Here is a 25608-nt window from a genome sequence, read left to right on the forward strand (position 1 = left end):
AGCCACGCTCAAGGTATTAAACGATATCATAACCGCCATCGATAAAAGACAGTACTGTGCAGCCGTCTTCATCGACCTGGCCAAGGCTTTCGACTCTGTCAATCACCGTATTCTTATCGGCAGACTCAACAGCCTTGGTTTCTCTAATGACTGCCTCGCCTGGTTCATCAACTACTTCTCAGATGGAGTTCAGTGTGTCAAATCGGAGGGCCTGTTGTCCAGACCTCTATTGCAGTCTCTATGGGGGTGCCACAGGGTTCAATTCTCGGGCTGACTCTTTTCTCTGTATTTATCAATGATGTCGCTCTAGCTGTTGGTGATTCTTTGATCCACCTCTACACAGACAACACCATTCTGTATACATCTGTCCTTTCTTTGGACACTGTTAACAAACCTCCAGAACGAGCTTCAACGCCATACAACACTTCTTCCGTGACCTCCAACTGCTCTTAAATGCAAGTAAAACTAAATGCATGCTCTTCAGCCGATCGCTGCCTGCACCCGCCCGCCCGACTAGCATCACTACTCTGGACGGTTCTGACTTAGAATATGTGGACAACTACAAATACCTAGGCTAGACTGTAAACTCTCCTTCCAGACTCACATTAAGCATCTCCAATCCAAAATTAAATCTAGAATCGGCTTCCTATTTCGCAACAAAGCCTCCTTCACTCATGCTGCCAAACATACCCTCGTAAAACTGAATATCCTACTGATCCTCGACTTTGGCGATGTCATTTACAAAATAGCCTCCAACACTCTACTCAGGAAATTGGATGCAGTCTATCACAGTGCCATCCGTTTTGTCACCAAAGCCCCATATACTACCCACTACTGTAACCTGTATGCTCTCGTTGTCTGGTTCTCACTACATATTCGTCGCCAAACCCACTGGCTCCAGGTCATCTATAAGTCTTTGCTAGGTAAAGCGCCGTCCTGATCTCAGCTCACTGGTCACCATAGCAATACCCACCCATAGCACGCGCTCCAGCAGGTATATTTCACTGGTCATCCCCAAAGCCAATTCCTCCTTTGTCCGCCTTTCCTTCCAGTTCTCTGCTGCCAATGACTTGAACGAATTGCAAAAATCACTGAAGTTGGAGACATATCTCCCTCACTAACTTTAAGCGTCAGCTGTCAGAGCAGCTTACACAGCCCATCGCTGCAGCTGTACACAGCCCATCTGTAAATAGCCCATCCATCCAACTACCTACCTCCTCTTCATATTTGTTTTTCTGCTCTTTTGCACCCCAGTATCTCTACTTGCACATCATCATCTGCACATCTATCACCCCAGTGTGAATTGCTAAATTGTAATTACTTCGCCACTACGGCCTACTTATTGCCTTACCTCCTTACTTCATTTGCATACACTGTATACTGATTTTTGTATTGTGTTATTGAATGTACAGTTGATTATCCCATGTCTAACTCTGTGTTGTTGTTTTTGTCGCACTGCTTTGCTTTATCTTGGCCAGGTCGCAGCTGTAAATGAGAACTTGTTCTCAACCGGCCTACCTGGTTAAATAAAGGTATAATAAATAAAATAAAAAAAATTGGCTTCCATAGCAACCCCCACGGGAACCTTTCCCCAATAGAATCTTTCCCCCACGGGAACCAAACCTGTTGGTATTCTCACAAACAATCGCAACATTGTTTCAATGATAAATATAACTTTTCTCGCAGCTTTGGTATATAAATCTTTTTTGAGGCCTTGCTCGCAATTCATTCTGTGGCAGCACAATAACCAAACAATATACTGTATGTGAGGCTCTTGATCATATATTTGATCATGACACTGGCGAGGAGGAGAGAGGGCAGGAAACTGACAGTGAAGTAGTCTGTGATATATAGGACAATATGTTAAATCTGGGTATTTGTTATAGTCAAAATAATCCATACATTATGCTTATTTTTACTCAAAAAGGAGTTGTAAGAGCTCAGGTCAATGAGACCTACAGGCCACAAATAGCAAATAGAAGTTCAAAACGTGTAATGTTCACAAGAACTTAAGTTGATAAAAAGATCTTAACACAACATTAGGTGATAATATATGTATTATTATGGATTTATAATCAGCTATAATGGGGCGGTCATTTTGGACCTGGAACACAGAATTAATTAACATGAAACGAACACAACGGGAGGGTTAATTTATGGATATCCATCATCCATTTTATAGTATATTTTGTAAATTTGAATACATTTTAGGAATTTTCTAAATGTACAATTTTATTTTTTATTTTACCTTTATTTAACTAGGCAAGTCAGTTAAGAACAAATTGTTATTTTCAATGACCGCCTAGGAACAGTGGGTTAACTGCCTGTTCAGGGGCAGAACGACAGATTTGTACCTTGTCAGCTCGGGGTTTGAACTTGCAATATGTTATGAATTTTCAAAACATATGATGTTATGAATTTCAATTTGTTGTGGCTAATGTTAGGTAGCTAATCCTAATGTTAGCTACAGTGAGCTCCAAAAGTATTGGCACAGTGACACATGATACATGACTACGGAAAATTATGAATGAATTGTGAATAATGATGAGTGAGAAAGTTAGAGGCATAAATATCATAGTCCCAAAAAATGCTAACCTCCCCTGTTATTGTAATGGTAAGAGGTTAGCATGTCTTGGGGGTATGATATTGTCACGACTTCCTCCAAATTCGGTCCCTCTCCTTGTTCGGGGGACGTTCGGAGGTCAACGTCACCGGTCTTCTATACATCGCCAATCCACATTTCATTTTCCATTTGTTTTGTCTTGTCTTCCCACACACCTGGTTTCAATCCCATCAATTACATGTTGTGTATTTAACCCTCTGTTTCCCCACATGTCCTTGTCTGGTATTGTTTTTTGTAAGTGCTTGTGCACGTTATGTCTGGGGTTTTGTCCCATTATAATTATTGTGTTTTGTTCACTGTGATTTTTATCATTAAACTGCACCGTTGGAACACAGTCTTTGCTCTCCTGCGCCTGACTTCTCTACCACCAGTACTCTCGCCTTACAGAATACCGGACCAAACTTATGGAGTCAGCAGGAGCAGGTACCCTGGGTATAGGGGTGGAGGAGCTCGTCCGGGAGCACGTAGCAATGATCCACCATCTTGGCACCACCATGGACCCAGACAATGGACCGCTGGGAGAGACAGGGAGCTCTCCCAGCGCCTCCACCAGCACAACCGGGGTCTAAACTAGGCGCCCCTCCTTCTCCTGGTCCCAGTGGGATTCGTCTCTCCCTTCCCCAAGAATATGATTGGACGGCTGCGAACTACCAGGGGTTCCTATTACAACTGGACCTATACCTGACAACCGTCCACCCGGCTCCTTCGGGCCGTGAGAGGGTGTCCTCCCTCATCTCGTGCCTCACCGGGAAAGCCTTGGAGTGGGCCAACGCCGTGTAGAGAGAGGGAGATGCGGCGTTGGACCAGTTTGAGGAGTTCACCCGCCGTTTCCGGGCAGTCTTCGACCACCCGCCTGAGGGTAGAGCGGCGGGTGAGCGCCTCATCCATCTGAGGCAGGGGATGAGGAGCGCCCAGGAGTTCGCTATGGAGTTTCGGACCCTGGCTGCCGGCACGGGATGGAACGACAGGGCCCTGATTGACCAGTATCGTTGCAGTCTGCGCGAGTTGGCCTGCAGATACACCACCTTCAAGTTCAACCAGCTGGTGGACATGTCCATCCGGCTGGATAACCTGCTGGCTACCCGCAGACGTTCAGATCAGGGTCTGTTGGTTCCATCCCCTCGCACCCCCTCTCCGATACCCATGGAGCTGGGAGGGGCGGTGCGCAGGGAGACCGGAAGGGGTTCCAGCTCGTGCCCCATCTGTGGTCGCAGAGGTCACACTGCCGGTCGGTGCCGGGTTGGTTCCTCTGGGTATCGAGGCAGCAGGCAGGGAGCTCTGGCGCCACCCCAGGTGAGCCGGTACCATTCTCACCCAGAGCCCTCTGTTGCACATATGTTTGTGTATGTTACTTTCCCTGAGTTTTCCCCGCATTTGCAAGCATAAGACGCTCGTTGATACAGGCGCGGCTGGGAATTTTATAGATAAATTGTTCGCCCATAGTTTAGGGATCCCCATTGTTCCAGTGGCTGTACCCTTCCCCGTTCACACCTTAGATAGTCGACCATTAGGGTCAGGGTTGATCAGGGAGGCCACCGCTCCTCTGGGCATGGTGATGCAGGGGGATCACAAGGAGAGAATTAGTCTCTTGATTATTGACTCTCCTTTCTTTCCCATGGTGCTATGCCTACCCTGGTTAGTTTGTCATGACTCCACTGTTTCTTGGCCACAGAGGACTCTCACGGGGTGGTCGCGAGAGTGGTCTGGGAGATGTTTAGGGGTTTCCATTGGTGCTACTACGGTGGAAAGTCCAGACCAGTTCTCCACCGTGCGCATTCCGCATTCTGATATACTCCACTACATGCGCCGAGCATGTGTCCCTGGTGCGCAAGGTGCTTGGTCGCCTGTTGGAGCATGACCTGTACGTCAAGGCTGAGATGTGCCTGTTCTTTCAGCAATCTGTCTCCTTCCTAAGGTTCCGCATTTCCACCTCAGGGGTGGAGATGGAGAGTGACCGCATTTCAGCTGTGCGTAATTGGCAGACTCCCACCACGGTAAAGGAGGTGCAGTGGTTCTTAGGGTTAGCCAACTACTACCGGAGGTTTATCCGGGGTTTTGGTCAGGTAGCGGCTCCCATTGGTCGGCTGAGGCAGTGGTCGGCTGAGGCAGACAGGGCTTTTGGTCACCTGAGGGCTCTGTTTACCTCGGCTCCCTTGCTGGCCCATCCGGATCCCTCTTTGGCATTCATAGTGGAGGTGGACGCGTCCGAGGCTGGGATAGGAGCCGTGCTCTCTCAGCGCTCGGATACGCCACCGAAGCTCCCCCCTGTGCTTTCTTCTCGAAGAAGCTCAGCTCGGCGGAGCGAAACTATGATGTGGGGGACCGGGAGCTGTTGGCTGTCGTCAAGGCCTTGAAGCCATCGAGACATTGGCTTGAGGGGGCTAAGCACCCTTTCCTCATCTGGACTGATCCACCGCAATCTGGAGTACATCCGGGCAGTGAGGAGATTGAACCCTCGCCAGGCAAGGTGGGCCATGTCATTATGATTATTTTGTTTTGTTCTCTACCCCAGTACGCATGCCTTACAGATATTTGTGCATCTGTTTCTCACACATCATTAGTCATGATTAACGCCCAATTTTTCAGTTTTTGATTTGTTAAAAAAGTTTGAAATATCCAATAAATGTCGTTCCAATTCATGATTGTGTCCCACTTGTTGTTGATTCTTCACAAAAAAATACAGTTTTATATCTTTATGTTTGAAGCCTGAAATGTGGCAAAAGGTCGCAAAGTTCAAGGGGGCCGAATACTTTCGCAAGGCACTGTATGTCTCAGTTTGGTTGGCTTTCATGGCGATCAGACTGTTTTCATTTGAAGGGGTATTTGTGCGTTTTTAACCAAATGTAAGTCAGAACAAATACCTATTTAACTTGCATAATATTCCTATTTGTATGTAGAGGGATAACTTTCTTCACCCATTCTCGTACCTACTGTAGATGGGTACACAGACCCTCAGCATTCAAACTGTATACGTGTGTTCTGCAGAGAGAAGATGCCGTTCCACCACGTCAGGTCTACACTGCTCTACACTGGAAGTCTCCTGAGCCGGACTCTGTCTGAGGGGAGCGAAGCCTTCCAAATCACCAGTATATCCACTGAGGAGCTAGGAGGTCAGTGTGTGTGTGTGTAAGTGTGCGCACGTGTGCAACAGTATTGGTATAAAGCTTAGGTATGAAGTGGTCTGTCCTCCAAATCTCTTCATTCTTCGCAACGATGTAAACAACTATTTATCCGTTCATTAAAGAAGTAGCACCGACTTGCAAAGCTACACTGGCTCAATAAGAAAGTGTTTGATTGGCTGTAGCAGACAGATACTGTCAGATACTGTCACGTTGCATAAGGATGGGAGACAGTCGGAAGATACGTAATAGTTAAAAAAAATTCTCTACCCAAAACAAAAGAGTGAGGTGTAAACCTCTAAAATAATTCATTGGACGAGACCCGTAATAACAAGTGCACAAAAATACACCAAAAATAAAAATGGGCACAGATAGAACACACATAGATAGAACACTGATCGACAAAGACAGTCCGGGGTTGGTGGTGAGGATCCAGTTCAGCGACGCCTAGAAGGCCGGTGACGTAGACCTCTGAAGCTGGTGAACGGAATGAGCAGCAGTACCGGTGTCACAACTTCTTCCCAAGTCGATGCCTCTCCTTGTTCGGGCGGGTGTTCGGCGGTCGACGTCGCCGGTCTAGCCATCGCCTATCCATTTTTCATTTTCCATTTGTTTTGTCTCGTTTTCCCACACACCTGGTTCTCATTTCCCTCATTATGTGTTGTGTATTTAACCCTCTGTTCCCCCCATGTCTTTGTGTGGCATTGTTTATTGTGCTTGTGCACATTTTGTTTGACTGGTGCGCATCGGGTTATTGTGCCCATACTTTGTATTTCTTATGCCGTTGGTTTTACTATTAAACTACTATTAAACTATTATCAAGTTCTGCTCTCCTGCGTCTGACTTCCCGGCCACCAGATACGCACGCCTTACAACTGGGGGGATCCGTGACAGATACAACCCTTTCCTGCACTGAGCAATCTGATTGGTCGAAGCATGTCCTGTGGACGGTCAAGGGCTAAGTGTTTAGAAACAAATTAGTGTAATTCTGACCTCTTAGTGTTGGGTTATCACTGCGTCCTGTCAATCACACACATGGGAACCTTTGATGTGGAGAACAAAGAGATCCCATTGGGTGTTGGAGATTAATGGATGTTGATAATCCACCCATCAAGAGATTCCGAAGGCTATTTTTCCATCGCCTGCCTGTGAAGGTTAGTACAGTGGTTCCTAAACTAGGGGTTGCGGCCCCATGTGGGTCCACCTGATTTGAAAATGGGGTCGCGGGACAATTTCCAAAATACAGAGAATAAAATATATATATATATATATTATAACATCGTCTTTGTATGTCAAAATCATTGTAATATACTTCACCTTAAAAATCTAAATGAAAATGATTCAAATCTAAAAGATACAATTCAACCAGAGAGTGCCTTTAGATCATGAGAAAAGACCACACATGACCTTTGCACTTGAATAATTCCCACATTGAATGGCTAGGCCCACTACGCTATGAAACACTATTGCACAGACTTTGATATTACCAGCTGCAATTGATATGGTGAAAACAGTGTGTCACCACACTGGCTGGGGCACAGAAACTCACATGAATAGGCCTACCTTTGTTAGATAATGTTAAACAAATAATTTATACTATTGCTAGCAATAAAGAGGAAACTGACTGAACAACTCAAACTCCCCAGCTTATGCTCTACAAATGGACGTTGACTGTAAGGGGCAAAATGCCCATGCATTGACTTTTGTTCATTATACATGTCGGGGGATACTATTCACGAGGGCATATTGTTCTGTCCCACGATTCCCAAGATTGAAATGGCACAGGGGATGTTCAGTGTGCTGTATGGCTGTCTTGACAAAAAACTTAGTGGGCTTTTGCAAAGATGGGGCTCCATCTATGGCGGGATGGTAGGCAGGCCTCTGCAGTATAGTTATGAATGTGTTTCCCTCTGCCATATAAACGCATTGTATGATACACTGATAGCAACTGGTGGCAAAAGAGCTGAGCACAGAACTCAGAGACATACTGTAGCAGGTAACTTCGATTATAAACTACATCAAACCACACACTGTGCGCACGCCTGTTCGCAAAACCATGTGGATATTTGGGATCAGAGCATGACAATGTTCTATTCCACACCGAGGCTTGGTGGTTATTGAGGGGGGGTGTTGGAAAGAATTTTCGCATGTTTGAGGTCGCGAGAACTTTCAGATATCAAAATGGTGTTATGGGCCAAAAAAGTTTGGGAAACCCCTGCCTTATCACTTCAAGGCTAGATTCAACATGTTGTGCTGAAGATCTGCATTGTAGCGTGGTTGAAATGTAAAGGTCAGTTTTGATTGAGCCGATAAATGCAGCATTTACCGTGAATACGGGAACATTGCCTTTAAAACTGAAATATGGATCCTTTTGGGATGACCAAACCAAATTCACATAGAAATGTGAGTTATAGATCTGTCATTCTTATTGAAAGCAAGTATGAGAAGCGGTAGATCTGTCTGGGCACTATTTCTTTGCTTCCCGTTCTTAAATTTTGTTTTTGCATCTTTTAATTTCAGTTTTGTACACTAGCTTCAAACTGCTGAAAATACAATATTTTTGGTTATTGAAAAGATATTTCACAGCAGATTAGATGGTACATTGATTCTCTACAGTACATCTTCTATACAGTACATTGCTTGTTTGGTCACAAACTGAAATTAGGCAAACTACTAGAATTATAGCAACCAGGAAATGGCAGAGAAATTTCTGCATATTGCAACTTTAAATGTCAATCATGCTACAGCGCAGCTACGGTTTCATCTTCAATGCCCTTGCTGATGGAAGGAGGTATTCACTCAAAATCTCACGATACATGGCCCCATTCATTCTTTCCTTTACACGGATCAGTCGTCCTGGTCCCTTTACAGAAAAACAGCGCCAAAGCATGATGTTTCCACCCCCATGCTTCACAGTAGGTATGGTGTTCTTTGGATGCAACTCAGCATTCTTTGTCCTCCAAACACGACGAGTTGAGTTTTTACCAAAAAGTTATATTTTGGCTTCATCTGACCATATGACATTCTCCCAATCTTCTTCTGGATCATCCAAATGCTCTCTAGCAAACTTCAGATGGGTCTGGACATGTACTGGCTTAAGCAGGGGGACACGTCTGGCACTGCAGGATTTGAGTCCCTGGCGGCGTAGTGTGTTACTGATGGTAGGCTTTGATACTCTGGTCCCAGCTCTCTGCAGGTCATTCACTAGGTCCCCCAGTGTGGTTCTGGGATTTTTGCTCACTGTTCTTGTGATCATTTTGACCCTACGGGGTGAGATCTTGCGTGGAGCCCCAGATCGAGGGAGATTATCAGTGGTCTTGTATGTCTTCCATTTCCTAATAATTGCTCCCACAGTTGATTTCTTCAAACCAAGTTGCTTACCTATTGCAGATTCAGTCTTCCCAGCCTGGTGCAGGTCTACAATTTTGTTTCTGGTGTCCTTTGACAGCTCTTTGGTCTTGGCCATAGTGGAGTTTGGAGTGTGACTGTTTGAGGTTGTGGACAGGTGTCTTTTATACTGATAACAAGTTCAAACAGGTGCCATTAATACAGGTAACGAGTGGAGGACAGAGGGGCCTCTTAAAGAAGAAGTTACAGGTCTGTGAGAGCCAGGCCTGTCTACAGAAAGATATATGGATGTCTACCGCTGGAAGAGAGAGCAGGGTCAGAGTTTACACACCCAATGCGCAACATTTCTATAACCTATGCAATTGTGTGAGAACAGCCTGATGGCTTCTATTAAAAAGAGGAGGATCCCATCAGCTTCTACAGGCTAGATCTATTATATTTACAGTACCAGGGGTTTCATTTGTAATATTTTCTACATTGTAGAATAGTGAAGAAATCAACTATGAAATAACACATACAAAATCATGTCTGAAACAAATCAAAATATATTCTCCCTTCCCAATGTCATGAACATAAACATTTTAGACTCCTCTGTGTAATATAATGCCCTGTACGAAAAGCAGCGGATGAAAGTACTGAAGAGGAGATGAGTGCTAGATGTAGCGTAGAGGGTAAGAGAACTGCGACAGGTACATTTATGCTCTAATGACCTAAATAGAGGACGGAGTCTGGTACTCTCTAATGTGTGGATAGGTCACTGGGAGTAAACGAATACCGGACTGCACTCTGGTCAAAGAGACAGAAGCCCAATCTAGGGGGTTAATGATGAAACAGAGTATATACAGTATGTGGTCTGTGTACAGAGGGAAACAGGGTAAAATAAATAGAAAATCACATAATTGTACAAAATGGTACGAGAATGGGTGAAGAAAGTTATCCCTCTACATACAAATAGGAATATTATGCAAGTTAAATAGGTATTTGTTCTGACTTACATTTGGTCAAAAACGCACAAATACCCCTTCAAATGAAAACAGTCTGATCTCCATGAAAGCCAACCAAACTGAGACATAAGTGGTTGCCATGGTGAATAACCCAATATAATTGGTAGGCAAATGAAAGGAAACATCAAAGAGTTAACTGGAACATCTGAATGAAAATACTGGCAGATCAATAAAACGTCCTTGGAAATTAATATCAGAGGGGCTTTTATACAGGTGTAAAAATGCTCATTTGAATATGTGAGGGCTGCAGGTTGGACCTAGATGTCCCCCATTCCACTAAGGAGCTATACAGACACACAACCCTAGACACTGAACTACAACCACCACAAACAATGTTCTCTGTATCCGTCTCTCTTTATCTGTCTCTTTCGGTCTCTCTTTATACAGTATACATATATACAGTATGTCCCTCTTGCTCTCTGACTCTGTTTCCCCTCTCTCATCACTGTTTATTCATTTATTTTATCTTTATTTAACTAAACAAGTTAGTTAAGAACAAATGACGGCCTAGGAACAGACAGTTAACTAACTGCCTGTTCAGGGGCAGAACAACAGATTTGTACCTTGTCAGCTTGGGGATTTTGACCTTGCAACCTTTCGGTTACTAGTCCAACACTCTAACCACTAGGCTACCCTGCCAACCCTTAGAGCAATACAAATATGGGGCAGCCAGGGTGAGTCTCTCTCTCTCTCTCTCTCTCTCACTGTGTGTGTGTGTGTGTGTGTGTGTGTGTGTGTGTGTGTGTGTGTGTGTGTGTGTGTGTGTGTGTGTGTGTGTGTGTGTGTGTGTGAGAGAGAGAGAGAGAGAGAGAGGTTCAACAGTGCAATTTTGAAGTAAAAATAGCTATTAGGTAAACAGTAGATAAGTACAGAAATAAAATTTAAAAAACAGTACAATTACAGTGAAAATAACAGTAGCGAGGCTATAGACAGGTGGTAAAGGAAAAAGAGTCAATGTGCGGTTAGCCGGGCTAATTGAGGTAATATGTACATGTAGGTATAGTTAAAGTGACTGAAGGAGTGGATAAGTTGGAGAGAGAAGAGAGGGGGGCAGAGACACAGCCACACAGATAGAAGAGAGTGAGGAGGGGGGAGGAGCAGAGAGAAGTGAGGGGAAATAGAGAAAAAGGGATAGAGGGAGAGAGCAGGGTCAGCACAATATCTATCACATACACACACAAACATCTTTGAATCGTACACCGACACACTGTCACATTACCAGACACGCAACCTGCAGGTTGGTCAAGTCTCTTGCTGGACATCTAACATAATTTGACTATAATCCATATCCCCAAACATTTCTTCTAAATGTGATCATACCTAAGTATTTTCCTGTGCCTGACATTGGCCACCCCTACCTGCCTGGGATCAAATCCCAACCCCACTGCTGTTCCCGCTGTCTGTCTCCCTGCTCATTTTATCACTGGAAAAATACTTACAAATATACAGTAATGCAATATTTCCCTGATCCCTCTGCCTGAACAGGATACCTGGACAGGGAGGGCTACATTTGGACTGACAAATAACCGTATATTTCTAAGGTAAAGACGCAGAAAATGCAATGACGACATCAAGCTTGTGACTACAAATTTGTTAGATGCATTTGCTGTTTGTTTTGTTTGTGTTTCAGATATTTTGTGCCCAATATAAATTAATGGTAAATAATGTGTTGTGTCATTTTGGAATCACTTTTGTTGTAAATAAGAATAGAATATGTTTCCAAACACATCTACATTAATGTGGATGCTACCATGATTATGGATAATCCTGAATTAATCATGACTAATGATGTGTGAGAAACAGATGCACAAATATCTGTAAGGCATGCGTACTGGGGTAGAGAACAAAACAAAATAATCATAATGACATGGCCCACCTTGCCTGGCGAGGGTTCAATCTCCTCACTGCCCGGATGTACTCCAGATTGCGGTGGATCAGTCCAGATGAGGAAAGGGTGCTTAGCCCCCTCAAGCCAATGTCTCGATGGCTTCAAGGCCTTGACGACAGCCAACAGCTCCCGGTCCCCCACATCATAGTTTCGCTCCGCCGAGCTGAGCTTCTTCGAGAAGAAAGCACAGAGGCGGAGCTTCGGTGGCATATCCGAGCGCTGAGAGAGCACGGCTCCTATCCCAGCCTCGGACGCGTCCACCTCCACTATGAATGCCAAAGAGGGATCCGGATGGGCCAGCAAGGGAGCCGAGGTAAACAGAGCCCTCAGGTGACCAAAAGCCCTGTCTGCCTCAGCCGACCAATGGGAGCCGCTACCTGACCAAAACCCCGGATAAACCTCCGGTAGTAGTTGGCTAACCCTAAGAACCACTGCACCTCCTTTACCGTGGTGGGAGTCTGCCAATTACGCACGGCTGAAATGCGGTCACTCTCCATCTCCACCCCTGAGGTGGAAATGCGGAACCTTAGGAAGGAGACAGATTGCTGAAAGAACAGGCACATCTCAGCCTTGACGTACAGGTCATGCTCCAACAGGCGACCAAGCACCCTGCGCACCAGGGACACATGCTCGGCGCATGTAGTGGAGTATATCAGAATGTCATCAATATACACCACTACACCCTGCCCGTGCAGGTCCCTGAAAATCTCGTCTACAAAGGCCTGGAAGATTGATGGCGCATTCATCAACCCGTACGACATGACGAGGTACTCAAAGTGCCCTGAGGTGGTACTGACAGCCGTCTTCCACTCATCTCCCTTCCGGATAAGTAGTTTGGTGAAGAAGCGCACCCCGTGCATTGACTCTATCGCTGTGGTCATGAGCGGTAGCGGGTAACTATACCTCACAGTGATCTGGTTCAGACACCGATAGTCAATACACTGGCGCAGACCTCCCTCCTTCTTCTTCACAAAAAAAAATTGAGGAGGAGGGTGAAGTGGATGACCGAATGTACCCCTAACGCAGGGATTTGGAAACATATGTTTCCATAGCCTCCGTCTCCGCCTGTGAGAGAGGATACACGTGACTCCTGGGAAGTGCAGCGTCTACCAGGAGATCTATCGCGCAATCGCCCCGTCGATGGGGTGGTAATTGAGTTGCCTTCTTTTTAGAAGGTCTATCATCTATCATTCTTAAATGCAAGCAGTTTGGAACCACCAAGACTCTTCCTAGAGCAATCTATGGAGAAGAGACTTTGCCAGGGAGGTGACCAAGAACACGGTCACTCTGATAGAGCTCCAGAATTCCTCTGTGGAGATGGGATAACCTTCCAGAAGGACAACCATCTCTGCAGCACTCCACCAATTAGGCCTTTATAGTAGAAGCCATTCCTCAGTAAAAGGCACATAACAACCCACTTGGAGTTTGCAAAAAGGCACCTCAAGAACTCTCAAATCGTGAGAAACTTGAAACCAAGATTGAACTGTTTGGCCTGAATGCCAAGCGTCACGTCTGAAAATCTGCCACCATCTGTACGGTGAAGCATGCTGGTTGCAGCATCATGCTGTGGTGATGTTTTTAGTGGCAGGGACTGGGAGACTAGTCAGGATTGAGGGAAAGATGAACGGAGCAAAGTAGAGAGATCCTTGATGAAAACCTGCTCCACAGTGCTCAGAAACTCAGACTGGGGGCGAAGGTTCACCAACCAACAGGACACCAACCCAAAGCACACAGCCAAGACAACGCACGAGTGGCGTAAAGAGTAAAGGGTCTGAATACTTGTAAATGTGTCATGTAAATGTGAACAAAATAATATTTGTTTTGTTGCAAAAATATCTAAAAACCTGTTCTTGCTTAATTATCATGGTGTATTGTATGTAAATTGATGATAGAAAAAAAATGTTTTAATCCATTTTAGAATAAGGTTGTAACAAAATGTGGTTGTAACAAAAAGTCAAGGGGTACTTCCCGAATGCACTGTATACACACACTCAGGCGGCAGCAGCAGTAATTCAATAGAGTACAGGCTTAACTGAATGACAGAAGCAGAATATCATATGGAATGTTATTGAATAGGTTGGGTTAGGCCTAGTCTCAGAGGAATGCTCCGCAGAGCCAAATGCTGATGACAGGTTGCCCTATGCAGAGAAATATGGGACCAGGGGCGATGAGGGACAGGGAGTGGCTGAAGGAGACCAGACGGAGCTTGCCGCAGAGTCTTGCTTTGAGCGCACACCATGCAATGAAGGCTGAGACATCAGGAGCCATGATGGGCCACCCGAAGCGTTGTCGGAGGAAAGCCAGGGTACTACGAGCACCCGGATGACAGGTAAGACTGGAGGAGAGAGCCCATTCCAGGACCTGAGGCCGGGCCGAATCAGGAACGAACATCTGGTTAGCCGGGGTGTTGTGCCTTGCAGACCAGAGTGCCAAACATGAGGCAGGTAGGATGGTCTCAGATTCAGAGGGAGTGGCAATGGAACTGCACAAATGGGAGAGAGTGTCCGGCTTCACGTTTTTGCACCCTGGGGCGGTAGGAGATGGTGAAATTGAACCTGTTAAATAACAGAGCCCAACAAGCTTGCCTTGGGTTGAAGCGCTTGGCAGTGCATACCAAAAATAGATGTTCCGCCCCTTCCAGCCAGTGTCTCCACTCCTCCAGAGCCATCTTAACCAATATAAGTTCCCAGTTCCCAATGTCATAGTTCGCAGGGTTGAGACGATGGGACATGAAGGCACAAGGATGAAGCTTTTGGTCCTGGACGGATCGCTGGGAAAGGATGGCCCCTTCTCCCACGTCGGAAGCGTCAACCTCAACCACAAACTGGTGAGTCGGGTCCGGATGGGGGCAGTAGTGAATCGCTGCTTTAGATCCCCAAAAGCCTTGTCCGCTGCTGGAGACCATGTGCACGGTATCTTGGGAGGGAAGAGGTGAGTGCAGAGAGGAGCCGCCAGGTTGCTGTAGCCTCGAATGAAACTGCGGTAGAAATTAGAAAACCCCAGAAATGATTGTAGCTGCACCCTGGACGTAGGCTGGGGCCAATCCACCACTGCTCTCACCTTTTCCGGATCCATCTGAACATTCCCTTCAGCAATGATGTATCCCAGAAAGGAGATAGTGGAGTGGTGGAATACGCACTTCTCCGATTTTACAAACAACTGATTTTCCAGGAGGCGCTGATGGACCTTTCGAGCATGGAAAATGTGTTCCTGGGCAGAACGAGAGAACCAGGATGTCGTCGAGGTAGACAAAAACAAAATGATTCAACATGTCCCGGAGCACATCGTTGACCAGGAAGACAGTGGACACGTTGGTGAGTCCAAACGGTATGACCAGGTACTCATAGTGTCCACTGGCAGTGTTGAAAGCCATCTTCCACTCATCTCCTTCACGTATCCGCACAAGGTGGTAGGCATTCCGAAGGCCGAGGAGTGGTAGAGGGTACCGATTGTTGAGTGTAATGTCATTGAGGCCCCGGTAATCAATACATGGACGCAGGGTCTTGTCCTTCTTTCCCACAAAGAAGAATCCTGCACCAGCAGGAAAGGAGGAAAGACGAACGCTACCAACAACCAGAGAGCCCTCGATGTACTCCTCCATGGCCTTGGTCTCAGGACCAGACAGGGAATATAGCTGGCCTCGAGGCTGTGTGGTGCCCGGGAGGAGGTCAATATCACAATCATAAGGATCACAATCATAAGGATCACAATCATAAGGATAACCCATGACTGAGCCCGTGGTCCAGTCAATATCGGGGTTGTGCTTCTGGAGCCAAGAAAATCCCAAACCAATAGGGATGTGGGGAGACTCAATGAGGAGAAGCTGTATTGACTCACTGTTGTTTCCAGATACCCGATGTATAAGGATTCAGGTCTCTTCACTGGGCAGGTGGCTATGTAATGCCCTACAGCACCACAATACAGACAATTATTGGAGCTTAGCCTGCATGAACGTTCCCTAGGCGATAATCTAGCTCTTCCCAGTTGCATAGGTTCCGGTGTATCCGACTCACCCGTCATCGATGATTCTCGAGGGAGATCGGGTGGCCTTGGATCTTCTCGGAAAACAGCCTTCGGGAACTTCCGGATTCCTTTGGAGGTGAGCGAGCCGCAGCAGATTGACGAGTGTGACCAATTAATCTGTCCATTAATCCTAATGGTGAGGGCAAGGAGGGAATCAAGGTCCACCGGTAACTCTCGAGCAGCTAGTTCATCTTTTATCACCTCTGATAATCCCTGAAGGAAGGTATCGTATAGGGACTCTGGATTCCAGGCACTCTCGGCGGCCAACGTGCGAAAGTCTACAGCGTCATCTGCCACACTACGGGAGTCTTCATGTAATTCCAGTAGTTTTCGGTCCGCCTCTCTCTCGGATACCGGAGAATCGAATACCTTCCTTACCTCTGTAATGAAGTCTTCCTGATCACGACAAATGGCAGATTATTGCTCCCAAACTGCCGTAGCCCAGGAGAGCGCCCTTCCCATCATTTGCGTAATAATATACTGAGGGAGCACTGAGAAAGAAAACCCCGGCAGGTTCCAGGATTCCCAGAATATCATTCCGGAGGAGTTCATCGGGGTTCTCGGGGAGCCGGGGTAGGCTGTACAAACCCACCACTAATAGTAAAAAGGTTACTGGCTGGTTGGGAGGTCTCAAGAGATGGAGGGCTGCCTATGAGCTAACTCACTGATTTGCTCCATAATAGCCTTGAACCCTTGGTAGTGGCGTTCCGTCAGGGAACAAAGCCCTTCCAAAAGGTCCAGCAGTAGCTCCTCATGGCTCCTAATGCTGGGGCTGTCAAGAAGGAGGGGGGTCTTTGTCCGTGTATTGACTAGAGGTCTCAATGCCATCACCACCAAGTACCGTTACCCCCATCCGTTGGTGCCGGCCACCATTGAAAAGCTCCGCGTGGCCCAGTTTTTTCCAAGCTGGACCTGCGGCGTGTCTACAATTTGATCCGCATCTGGTAGGTGGATGAATGGAATACGGCCTCCAGCCCGGTATCTGGGCACTACGAGTACTTGGTGCTGCCTTATGGTTTAGCCAATGCTACGTCGGTGTTCCAGGCATTCGTAAATTAGGTTTTTTGGGACATGCTTGGGCGCCAGGTGGTCATGTATATTGACGACATCCTGATCTACTCGGCCACCTTGGAGGATCATATCGCCCATGTCCGGGTAGTCCTGGGGCGCCTGCTGGAGACCCATCTGTACGTGAAAGCGGAGAAGTGCCAGTTCCATTAGGTCGTCGTCTCCTTGGGATATCAGATCAGCCCACAGTGAGTGGTTATGGAAGAAAGGAAGGTAGATGCGGTCAGGTCATGGCCAGTCCCACCACCATAAAGGGACTGCAACTTTTACAGGAGCTTCATCGGGAACTTCAGCTCCATCAACTCACCTCTCTCCTCAAAGGTGGTCCCCGTCAGTTGGCGTGGAACCCTGCAGCTGATGAGGCATTTCACCTCCGCCCCGTTGCTGAAACACCTAGACCCTACGCTGCATTCATGATGGAGGTGGATGCCTCAGAAGTGTGCGTGGGGGCCGTCCTGTCACAATGACAAGGTAGTCCACAAAAACCATCCGTTTGCATACTACGCTAAAAAACTGTCCCTGCAGAGAGGAACTATGATGGTGATTGGGATCTCCTGGCGGTGAAGTTGGCTTTAGAGGAGTGGAGACACTGGTTGGAGGGCGCCACGGACCCGTTTCTCATCCTCACCGACCATCGGAACTTGGAGGTGGCTGAACCCGCGCCAAGCAAGGTGGGACCTTTTCTTTACTAGATTCAACTTCACCTTGTCATACCGCCCAGGTTCATGAATATCCAAACTGATGCCTTGTCTGAACTCAATGATTCAGGAGAGGTTTCTGTCCTAAGTGGTCCCATTAGCTGCCCTCCCGAATTGTTGCCCCGTGTTCTGGGACATAGACCTGGACATCCGACAGGCTCTGGAGAGGGAACCCGCACTGGCTACCTGTTCTCCGGAGCGCACCTACATTCCAGCGGAGTTAAGGGATGAGCCGCTGGACACCCAGGTATCATCCGCTCCACTCCACTCTCTGGTCTCTATACCACTCTTCAGGTCGCTGAGGCACTGTTTCAGCAGGTCTTCCTGCACTATGGCCTTCCAGAGGATATTGTCTCCGACCGTGGTCCTCATTACACGTCACTTGTATGGCGAGTCTTCATGGACAAGCTGGGGCTCACGGTCAGCCTCACATTTGGGTACCGTCCTCAGTCCAATGGGCAGATGGAGAGGACCATCCACAGGAATCTCCCCAGCTCCTGGAGTCACTGTCAGGACCAGCAGAGAGAGTGGTCCTGATTTCTTCCCTGGACGGAGTACGCCAAGAACTCACTTTGTCACTCCTCTACCGGGTTGTCTCCCTTTCAGTGCGTCCTGGGGTACCAGCCGGCCCTTGCTCCGTGGACCCCGAGCCAGACCGAAGCCCCTGCGGTGGATGAGTGGTTCCGGCATGCAGGAGAGGTTTGGGACGCTGCCCACGTGAGGCACCAACACGCGTCCGGTGCCAGAGGGAGCAGGTGGAGTGAGGCACCCATTTTCCATCCTGGTGGAGTGAGGCACTCATTTTCCATCTAATCTGGATCTTCACCAGGAACCTCCCGCTCCTCCTGCCTTGCCAGAAGCTGGGCCCCCGGTTTGTGGGGCCATTCAAAGTCCTATGGAGGGTCTATGAGGTAACTTACCGACTACAGCTTTCCAATGACTACCGGATCTCACCCTCTTTTTCACCCTCTCAGGCCGGTGGTTCCTGGTCCCCTGGCTGATGCTGTACCCCACGACACCCCTCCACCTCCCCTGGACATTGAGGGTAGTCCCATCCATGCCGTCAGGTCCCTCCTGAACTCCAAATGTTGTGGGAGTCGGCTCTAGTACCTGGTGGACTGGGAGGGGTACGGTCCAGAGGAGCGGTGTTGGGTTCCGGTGGACAACATTCTAGATCCTAACATCATCTGAGATTTAAACCTTCGCCGTCTGGACTGGCCCGCTCCTCATTGTCCTGTGGCTGGAGCCGAGCATCAGGGGAGGGGGTTCTGTCACAACCACTCGTTCCCCCTCTCCGGTGCTCAACATTGCCGGTCTGCTAAACACTGGTCCTGGAAACCCATCATTATACACACCTGGCAACCTTCATTACGCACACCTGCGCTTCATTAGGCATTAAACTCACTAACTGCACTTGTTTCCTGAATTCCTGCATCTGCATTACATAATTGTAGAGTTTACTAGATTAATGAAATGGCGATCCTTTCAGACCAGACTTACTGATTGAACTTTCATAACTACATTAAATGTGAGGCAGCTCTTTCAGAAACAGCAGATAATGTTGCTTCTCTCTTGTGCTGCATACGGATAAATCACTTTGCTACAGAGGAGAGAAAACCGCTCTGTCAATCCCACTTATTTTGTTTGGAGATAGAATAAGAGGAGCTCTGCGATTATCTGTTGAAATGGGGAGGTTTACAGGCTTAGATGGGTGTTGCGACTTAACTCAAACATTCTGAAAACTGACAGCTTAGACAGGCGGAAGAGACATCTGAGACTGGATTAGTACAAAGACACAGAGGATAGGAGGGGAGAGAGGGGGGGGAAAGGGTTTCAGTCAGAGAATATCAAACAGAGAAATATACAGAAGTGGTGCTCTGTCTACACCATGGCTCTGAAGATGAATTGATACAGATGGGAAATATGGAAGGGATAGATAAAGAGGGAGTCTTTAAGCTTACCTTAATGAGAACCCAGAACAGTTTCCATCACTCAACAATCAGACAGTGGTGTGTTTTCATGGATGCTAAGGGGAGCCAGGCTTCCCCCAAAAATGTACAAATAAAAAATACAAAAACATAAAATATATATTTTGTCTCTGCTTCATCATTTTCCTTCAATTCGCAAGAGGTTGAATGTGGAGAAAAGGAGAAAACATCCGAATGAGTGAAACAGCGCCCCTTTGTGTCTCTACCAATAGGCCATCTATTTGATGACGTCTTGTCGAAACGAGTATGACATTGTTGCTGCCCATAGCATTGAAGGCAAGAGAAGCCAGTGAGTATCTGACCTCCCTTGACAAAAAAAGTATTGATAAATTTGCCAATCAGCGGTAAGCTAAACTGAGCGAGCTCAACTGTGAATGGTCCTGGCGCACCAAAAAAAGTGTCAACGGAAGCCAGGTTGGATTTTGCGTCACTCCTATCAAATCCCATACGTCATTGACGGAAAAACTTGAATTGTTGAAAAATAAGGAAAGGTGACTACAGTGGAGGAACACAACTAATATGAATGTATTGGTCTCAACCCACATCAAAGCAAAGCTCTGTAATGGAAAGTCACAATGTTGGATATGGTGACTTTGCACTAACCCAGAGAATTACTTCAGTAGAAGTAGAAGTAACCCAACTTCATTCTCTGCATGTCCACAATGTTGTGAAAAATGATATTTATTGATGACAATTGTATTTAAAGTTTTGAAAAAGTGGATCTAAGATATGCAATCCAGGTACAAAGGCAAAACAACTGACCAGACATTCTGCAAATGTATTTATAATTTGATCATTGTTGTTCTGCTATTGGTACTTTGAACCACATTTCCAAAAATACTTGTGGGTCTTTCTATAAATCATGGGGCCAATGTGCAATTAAAATGTCATTAAAAATAATTGTTATGCAGTTCCACATGTGTATTTAGAGGAATATATGCAAATTGACCTGTAACTCCACCTATACAAAAACAGAGGCCTAGAACTATACATCCTTTAACCTCTACGGGATCTAACTGCACTGTCCAAATTAGTGTAGCAATTACAGTGGAAGAAAAACATGCTATTGTTTGAGGAGAGTGCACAATTAGGAACTTGAAAATGCACATTTGGGCAGTCTTGATACAACATTTTGAACTGGAATGCAATGGTTCATTGGATCAGTCTAAAACATTGCACATTCATTGCTGCCATCTAGTGGCCAAAATCTAAATTTTTCCTGGGCTGGAATAATACATTTTTTGGGAAAAACGCATCTTTTTTTCTTTGTATTATCTTTTACCAGATCTAATGTGTTATATTCTCCTGCATTAATTTCACATTTCCACAAACAAAAGTTTTTCTTTCAAATGGTGTCAAGAATATGCATATCCTTGCTTCAGGTCCTGAGCTACAGGCAGTTAGATTTGGGTATATAATTTTAGGCAAAACATTTTTTTAAAGGGTTGGATCCTTAAGTTAAGCAGGGTTCATACAGACATTGGCAAGTCAAATTCAAGGACTTTCAGGGACTTTTTCAAGCACTTAATTGTAATTTTCAAGGACCTCAATGGTATACAATTGTGTAATTGTACATATACAGTTGAAGTCGGAAGTTTACATACACTTAGGTTGGAGTCATTGAAACTTGTTTTTCAACCACTCCACAAATTTGTCGTTAACAAACTAGTTTTGGCAAGTCGGTTAGGACATCTACTTTCTGCATGACACAAGCATTTTTTCCAACAATTGTTTACAGACAGATTATATCACTTGTAATTAATTTTATCACAATTCCAGTGGGTCAGAAGTTTACATACACTAAGTTGACTGTGCCTTTAAACAGCTTGGAAAATTCCAGAAAACTATGTCATGGCTTTAGAAGTTCTGATAGGCTAATTGACATCATTTGAGTCAATTGGAGGTGTACCTTGTGGATGTATTTCAAGGCCTACCTTCAAACTCAGTGCCTCTTTGCTTGACATCATGGGAAAATCAAAAGAAATCAGCCAAGACCTCAGAAAATAAATTGTAGACCTCCACAAGTCTGGTTCATCCTTGGGAGCAATTTCCAAATGCCTGAAGGTACCACGTTCATCTGTACAAACAATAGTACGCAAGTATAAACACCATGGGACCATGCAGCGGTCATACCGCTCGGGGAGGAAACGCATTCTGTCTCCTAGAGATGAATGTACTGTGGCGCGAAAGTGCACATCAATCCCAAATCAATCCCAGAACAACATCAAAGGACCTTGTGATGATGCTGGAGGAAACAGGTACAAAAGTATCTATATCCACAGTAAAACAAGTCCTATATCGTCATAACCTGAAAGGCTGCTCAGCAAGGAAGAAGACACTGCTCCAAAATCTCCATAAAAAAGCCAGACTACAGTTTGCAACTGCACATGGGGACAAAGATTGTTGTTTTTTTGAGAAATGTCCTCTGGTCTAATGGAACAAAAATAGAACCGTTTGGCCATAATGACCATCATTATGTTTAGAGGAAAAAGGGTGAGGCAATGGCAATTTAAAGGCAATGGTACCAAATACAAATTGATTGTATGTAAACTTCTGACCCACTGGGAATGTGATGAAAGAAATAAAAGCTGAAATAAATCATTCTCTCTACTATTATTCTGACATTTCACTTTCTTAAAATAAAGTGGTGATCCTAACTGACCAAAGACGGGGATTTTTTTCGAGGATTAAATGTCAGGAATTGTGAAAACTGAGTTTAAATGTATTTGGCTAAAGTGTTTGTAAACTTCCGACTTCAACTGTAGGTACTAATATAGGACCCACCCATTAACAGTTTAAGAATAATGCATTTTTTGGGCCTTGCTAATGCATTGATAGTCTATCCTACGGAATTGCAAACGGTAGACTCAGTGTCTAATCCGAGGCACAAAGACATACGAAAACATGAACTCATTACCTTGATGCTTTTCTGTGTTAAATATAACGAGACCCTGCTGTAAATCAAGCAGACAACAACAGATGATCAACATTAATTCACTAGATATTAGATCCAAGGTGGTTCCAGGCACAACTGTCTTCACCGGCATAATGAGTGAGACACCAAAATATTCTGGACATTCCTCATGAACACCTTTTCCAGCACTGGGCTGTTGTTGAATTGCAGGCGCTATCACAACAGCTGTTAGTCACTTGACTGTCATTCAGAAAATTCCTTCCTGGATCAGATGATGATGTGCGAATATATCATGGTGTCATTAAACAGCTCAACACCGTGCACATCCAACAAGTATTATGTATTATGTATAATCATTGAAGAACCACATTAAGGACAATATCCGTATAAGTTTTAAGTATCAAGGTAAGGTGACTCTTTGAATAAGAAGCATTAGATTTTACAATCTTGTACATTTTGGGGGATTTGTATGCCCATGAAAACCGTTTTCGCCCCTTAACATAAGGAGACAGGAAATGTTATGTAGTTACACTGAATTTCTGAGGTCTCTATACAAAAACCTGTCTGACGGCTAGTTCAAGGATTCCTACAGGGTTCAAGTTCAATGTCTATTTTAACTGGGTAATGCTTAATATATGATCCACTACATGTCCAAATTAGTGGATTCAGGTTTTTCAGCCACACCCACAGGTGTATATATTTGAGCACACCGCCATGCAATCTCCATAGACAAACATTGGCAGTAGAGTGGCCCGTACTGAAGAGCTCGGTGACTTTCAACGTGTCCTGGTAGAGCTTCCCGGGTCAACTGTAAGTGCTGTTATTGTGAAGTGGAAACTCTAGAAACAACAATAGCGAAGTGGTAGGCCACATAAGCTCACAGAACACAAGTGCTGATGCGCATAATGCGTAAAAAATCATCTGTCCTTGGTTGCAACGCTCACTACCGAGTTCCAAACTGCCTCTGGAAGCAACGTCAGCACAATAACTGTTTGTCAGGAGCGTCATGAAATGGGTTTCGATGGCTGTGCAGCCCACAAAAGCCTAAGATTACCATGCGCAATGCCAAGCTTCGGCTGGAGTGGTGTAAACCTTGCCGCCATTAGACTCTGGAGCAGTGGAAATGCATTCACTGAAGTGATGACTCACGCTTCACCATTTGGCATTCCGACGGACAAATATGGGTTTGTCGGATGCCAGGAGAACGCTACCTGCTGAATGCAGAGGGCCAACTGTAAAGTTGGGAGGAGGGGTAATAATGGTCTGTAGCTGTGCTGTTTTCATGGTTCGGGCTAGGCTCCTTAGTTCCAGTGAAGGGAAATCTTAACGCTAGAGCATACAATGACATTCTAGACGATTCTGTGGCATTAAAGGGGGGACCAATTCCATATTATTGCCCATGATTTTGGAATGAGATGTTCGATGAGAAGGTGTCCACACACTTTTTGCCATGTAGTGTATCTTATTATAGCGTTATTCTGTGACCAAACTAGGACCTGTACTAAATGTCCTCTTGTGGTCCCAAGGTGTTTTAATGTTCCTAAAATGTTCTCAGAACATCAGTGGGATAACGTCTCGCCAAAACGCCAAAAAAGGACCTAATGGGAAGGTCTCCTAAAGTCTTTAAGATGTCCCCTGTCTGCTGGACAGAGTTGACTTCACAGGACTGAGTTACAGGGCAAATCCCAAGTGATACTCTCTTCCTTATATAGTGCAGTACTTTCGACCAGAGCCATAGGTGGCTCTACATATAGTGTTTTAACTGAGAGGAGTCTGTGGAAAAGCTGTAGGTGTTGCATGTAAAAGTGTTCCCTCTGAAAGGAGTGTGACTCCCCCATGGGTTGGTTAAATACAGTAAGTTACTGAAATAAACCACAACAGAGAGACGGGGGAAGAGAAGGCAGCGACAGAGAGAGAGGGGGGGGGGCAGGAGAGGAGAAGGAGAGAAGGAGATGGAGAGAATGGGAGCGAGAGAGAGAGAGAGAGAGAGAGAGATGGATACAAAGAACGAAGAAAAATAACATCTCAGCAAAGGGAGTTAAACACAAATGCTTTGGCAGTAAAAAATACTTCCTGTCAGTATTAGGCTTATCGCTGTCTCATGTTTGATTGTCTGATGTTGAGACTTATCATTGTATCATGTCTGATTGGTTCATATTGATTGTGTGGTGAATGCAGGAATGGAGCTGTAGGGCAAATATGTCAGTTACATTTATTTATCTCCTGCCTTTTCCCCCATTTATTTAACTATTTAACGCTCCTGACTAGTCAGTTAAGAACAAATTCTTATTTACAATGATGGCCTAGGAACAGTGGGTTAACTGCCTTGTTCAGGAGCAGAATGACAGATTTTTACCTTGTCAGCTCAGGGATTTGATCTAGCAACCCTTCAGTTACTGGCCCAACTCTCTGATCGCTAGGCTATCTATCGCCCTGTAATGAGGAGTAATGAAAAGCAGCAAACGGGAGAGTGAGAGAGAGAGAGCGAGAAGCAGGTAATGAAATTGGAAGGAAATTGGAAGGCAAGAAGACAACATAAACAGAGCCAGTAATCATATGATGACTTGAATTAATGTTTGATTGTGGACTATTTCCGGCGCCAACAGAGATGACCGCCTCGCTTTGCGTTCCTATGAAACTATGCAGTTTTTTGTTTTTTTTACGTGTTATTTCTTACATTGGTACCCCAGGTCATCTTAGGTTTCATTACATACAGTCGGGAAGAACTACTGAATATAAGAGCTACGTCAACTCACCATCAGTTCGACCAGGAATATGACTTTCCCGAAGCGGATCCTGTGTTCTGCCCTCCACCCAGGACAACGGAATGGATCCCAGCCTGCGATCCAAAACAAAGACTTCGTAAAAGAGGGAAACGTAGCGGTCTTCTGGTCAGGCTCCGGAGACGGGCACATCGCGCACCACTCCCTAGCAC

The 25608-nt window shown here is 45.6% G+C and overlaps 1 protein-coding gene and 1 long non-coding RNA gene across 3 annotated transcripts in view; both read left to right on the forward strand.

Annotated features, from left to right (window-relative positions):
* LOC149980048 (uncharacterized) overlaps positions 1 to 25608 on the forward strand; it is a 242647-nt gene that overhangs the window by 147912 nt on the left and 69127 nt on the right. The window lies entirely within an intron of this gene.
* Positions 1 to 25608, forward strand: part of LOC110534209 (calcium-binding protein 8) — an 84284-nt gene that overhangs the window by 1377 nt on the left and 57299 nt on the right. For both annotated transcript variants that reach the window (XR_005034171.2, XM_036933321.2), the window contains exon 2: positions 5609 to 5733. Coding sequence is in view for 1 of the 2 variants with exons in the window: in XM_036933321.2 (XP_036789216.2) it covers positions 5609 to 5733 (125 nt within the window). In the remaining variant the exon portion in view is untranslated. The remainder of the gene's footprint in view (positions 1 to 5608; positions 5734 to 25608) is intronic.

The sequence above is a fragment of the Oncorhynchus mykiss genome, chromosome 10 (genome assembly GCF_057628025.1).
Source record: "Oncorhynchus mykiss isolate SJ-2025 chromosome 10, ASM5762802v1, whole genome shotgun sequence".
Lineage (NCBI taxonomy): Eukaryota > Metazoa > Chordata > Actinopteri > Salmoniformes > Salmonidae > Oncorhynchus > Oncorhynchus mykiss.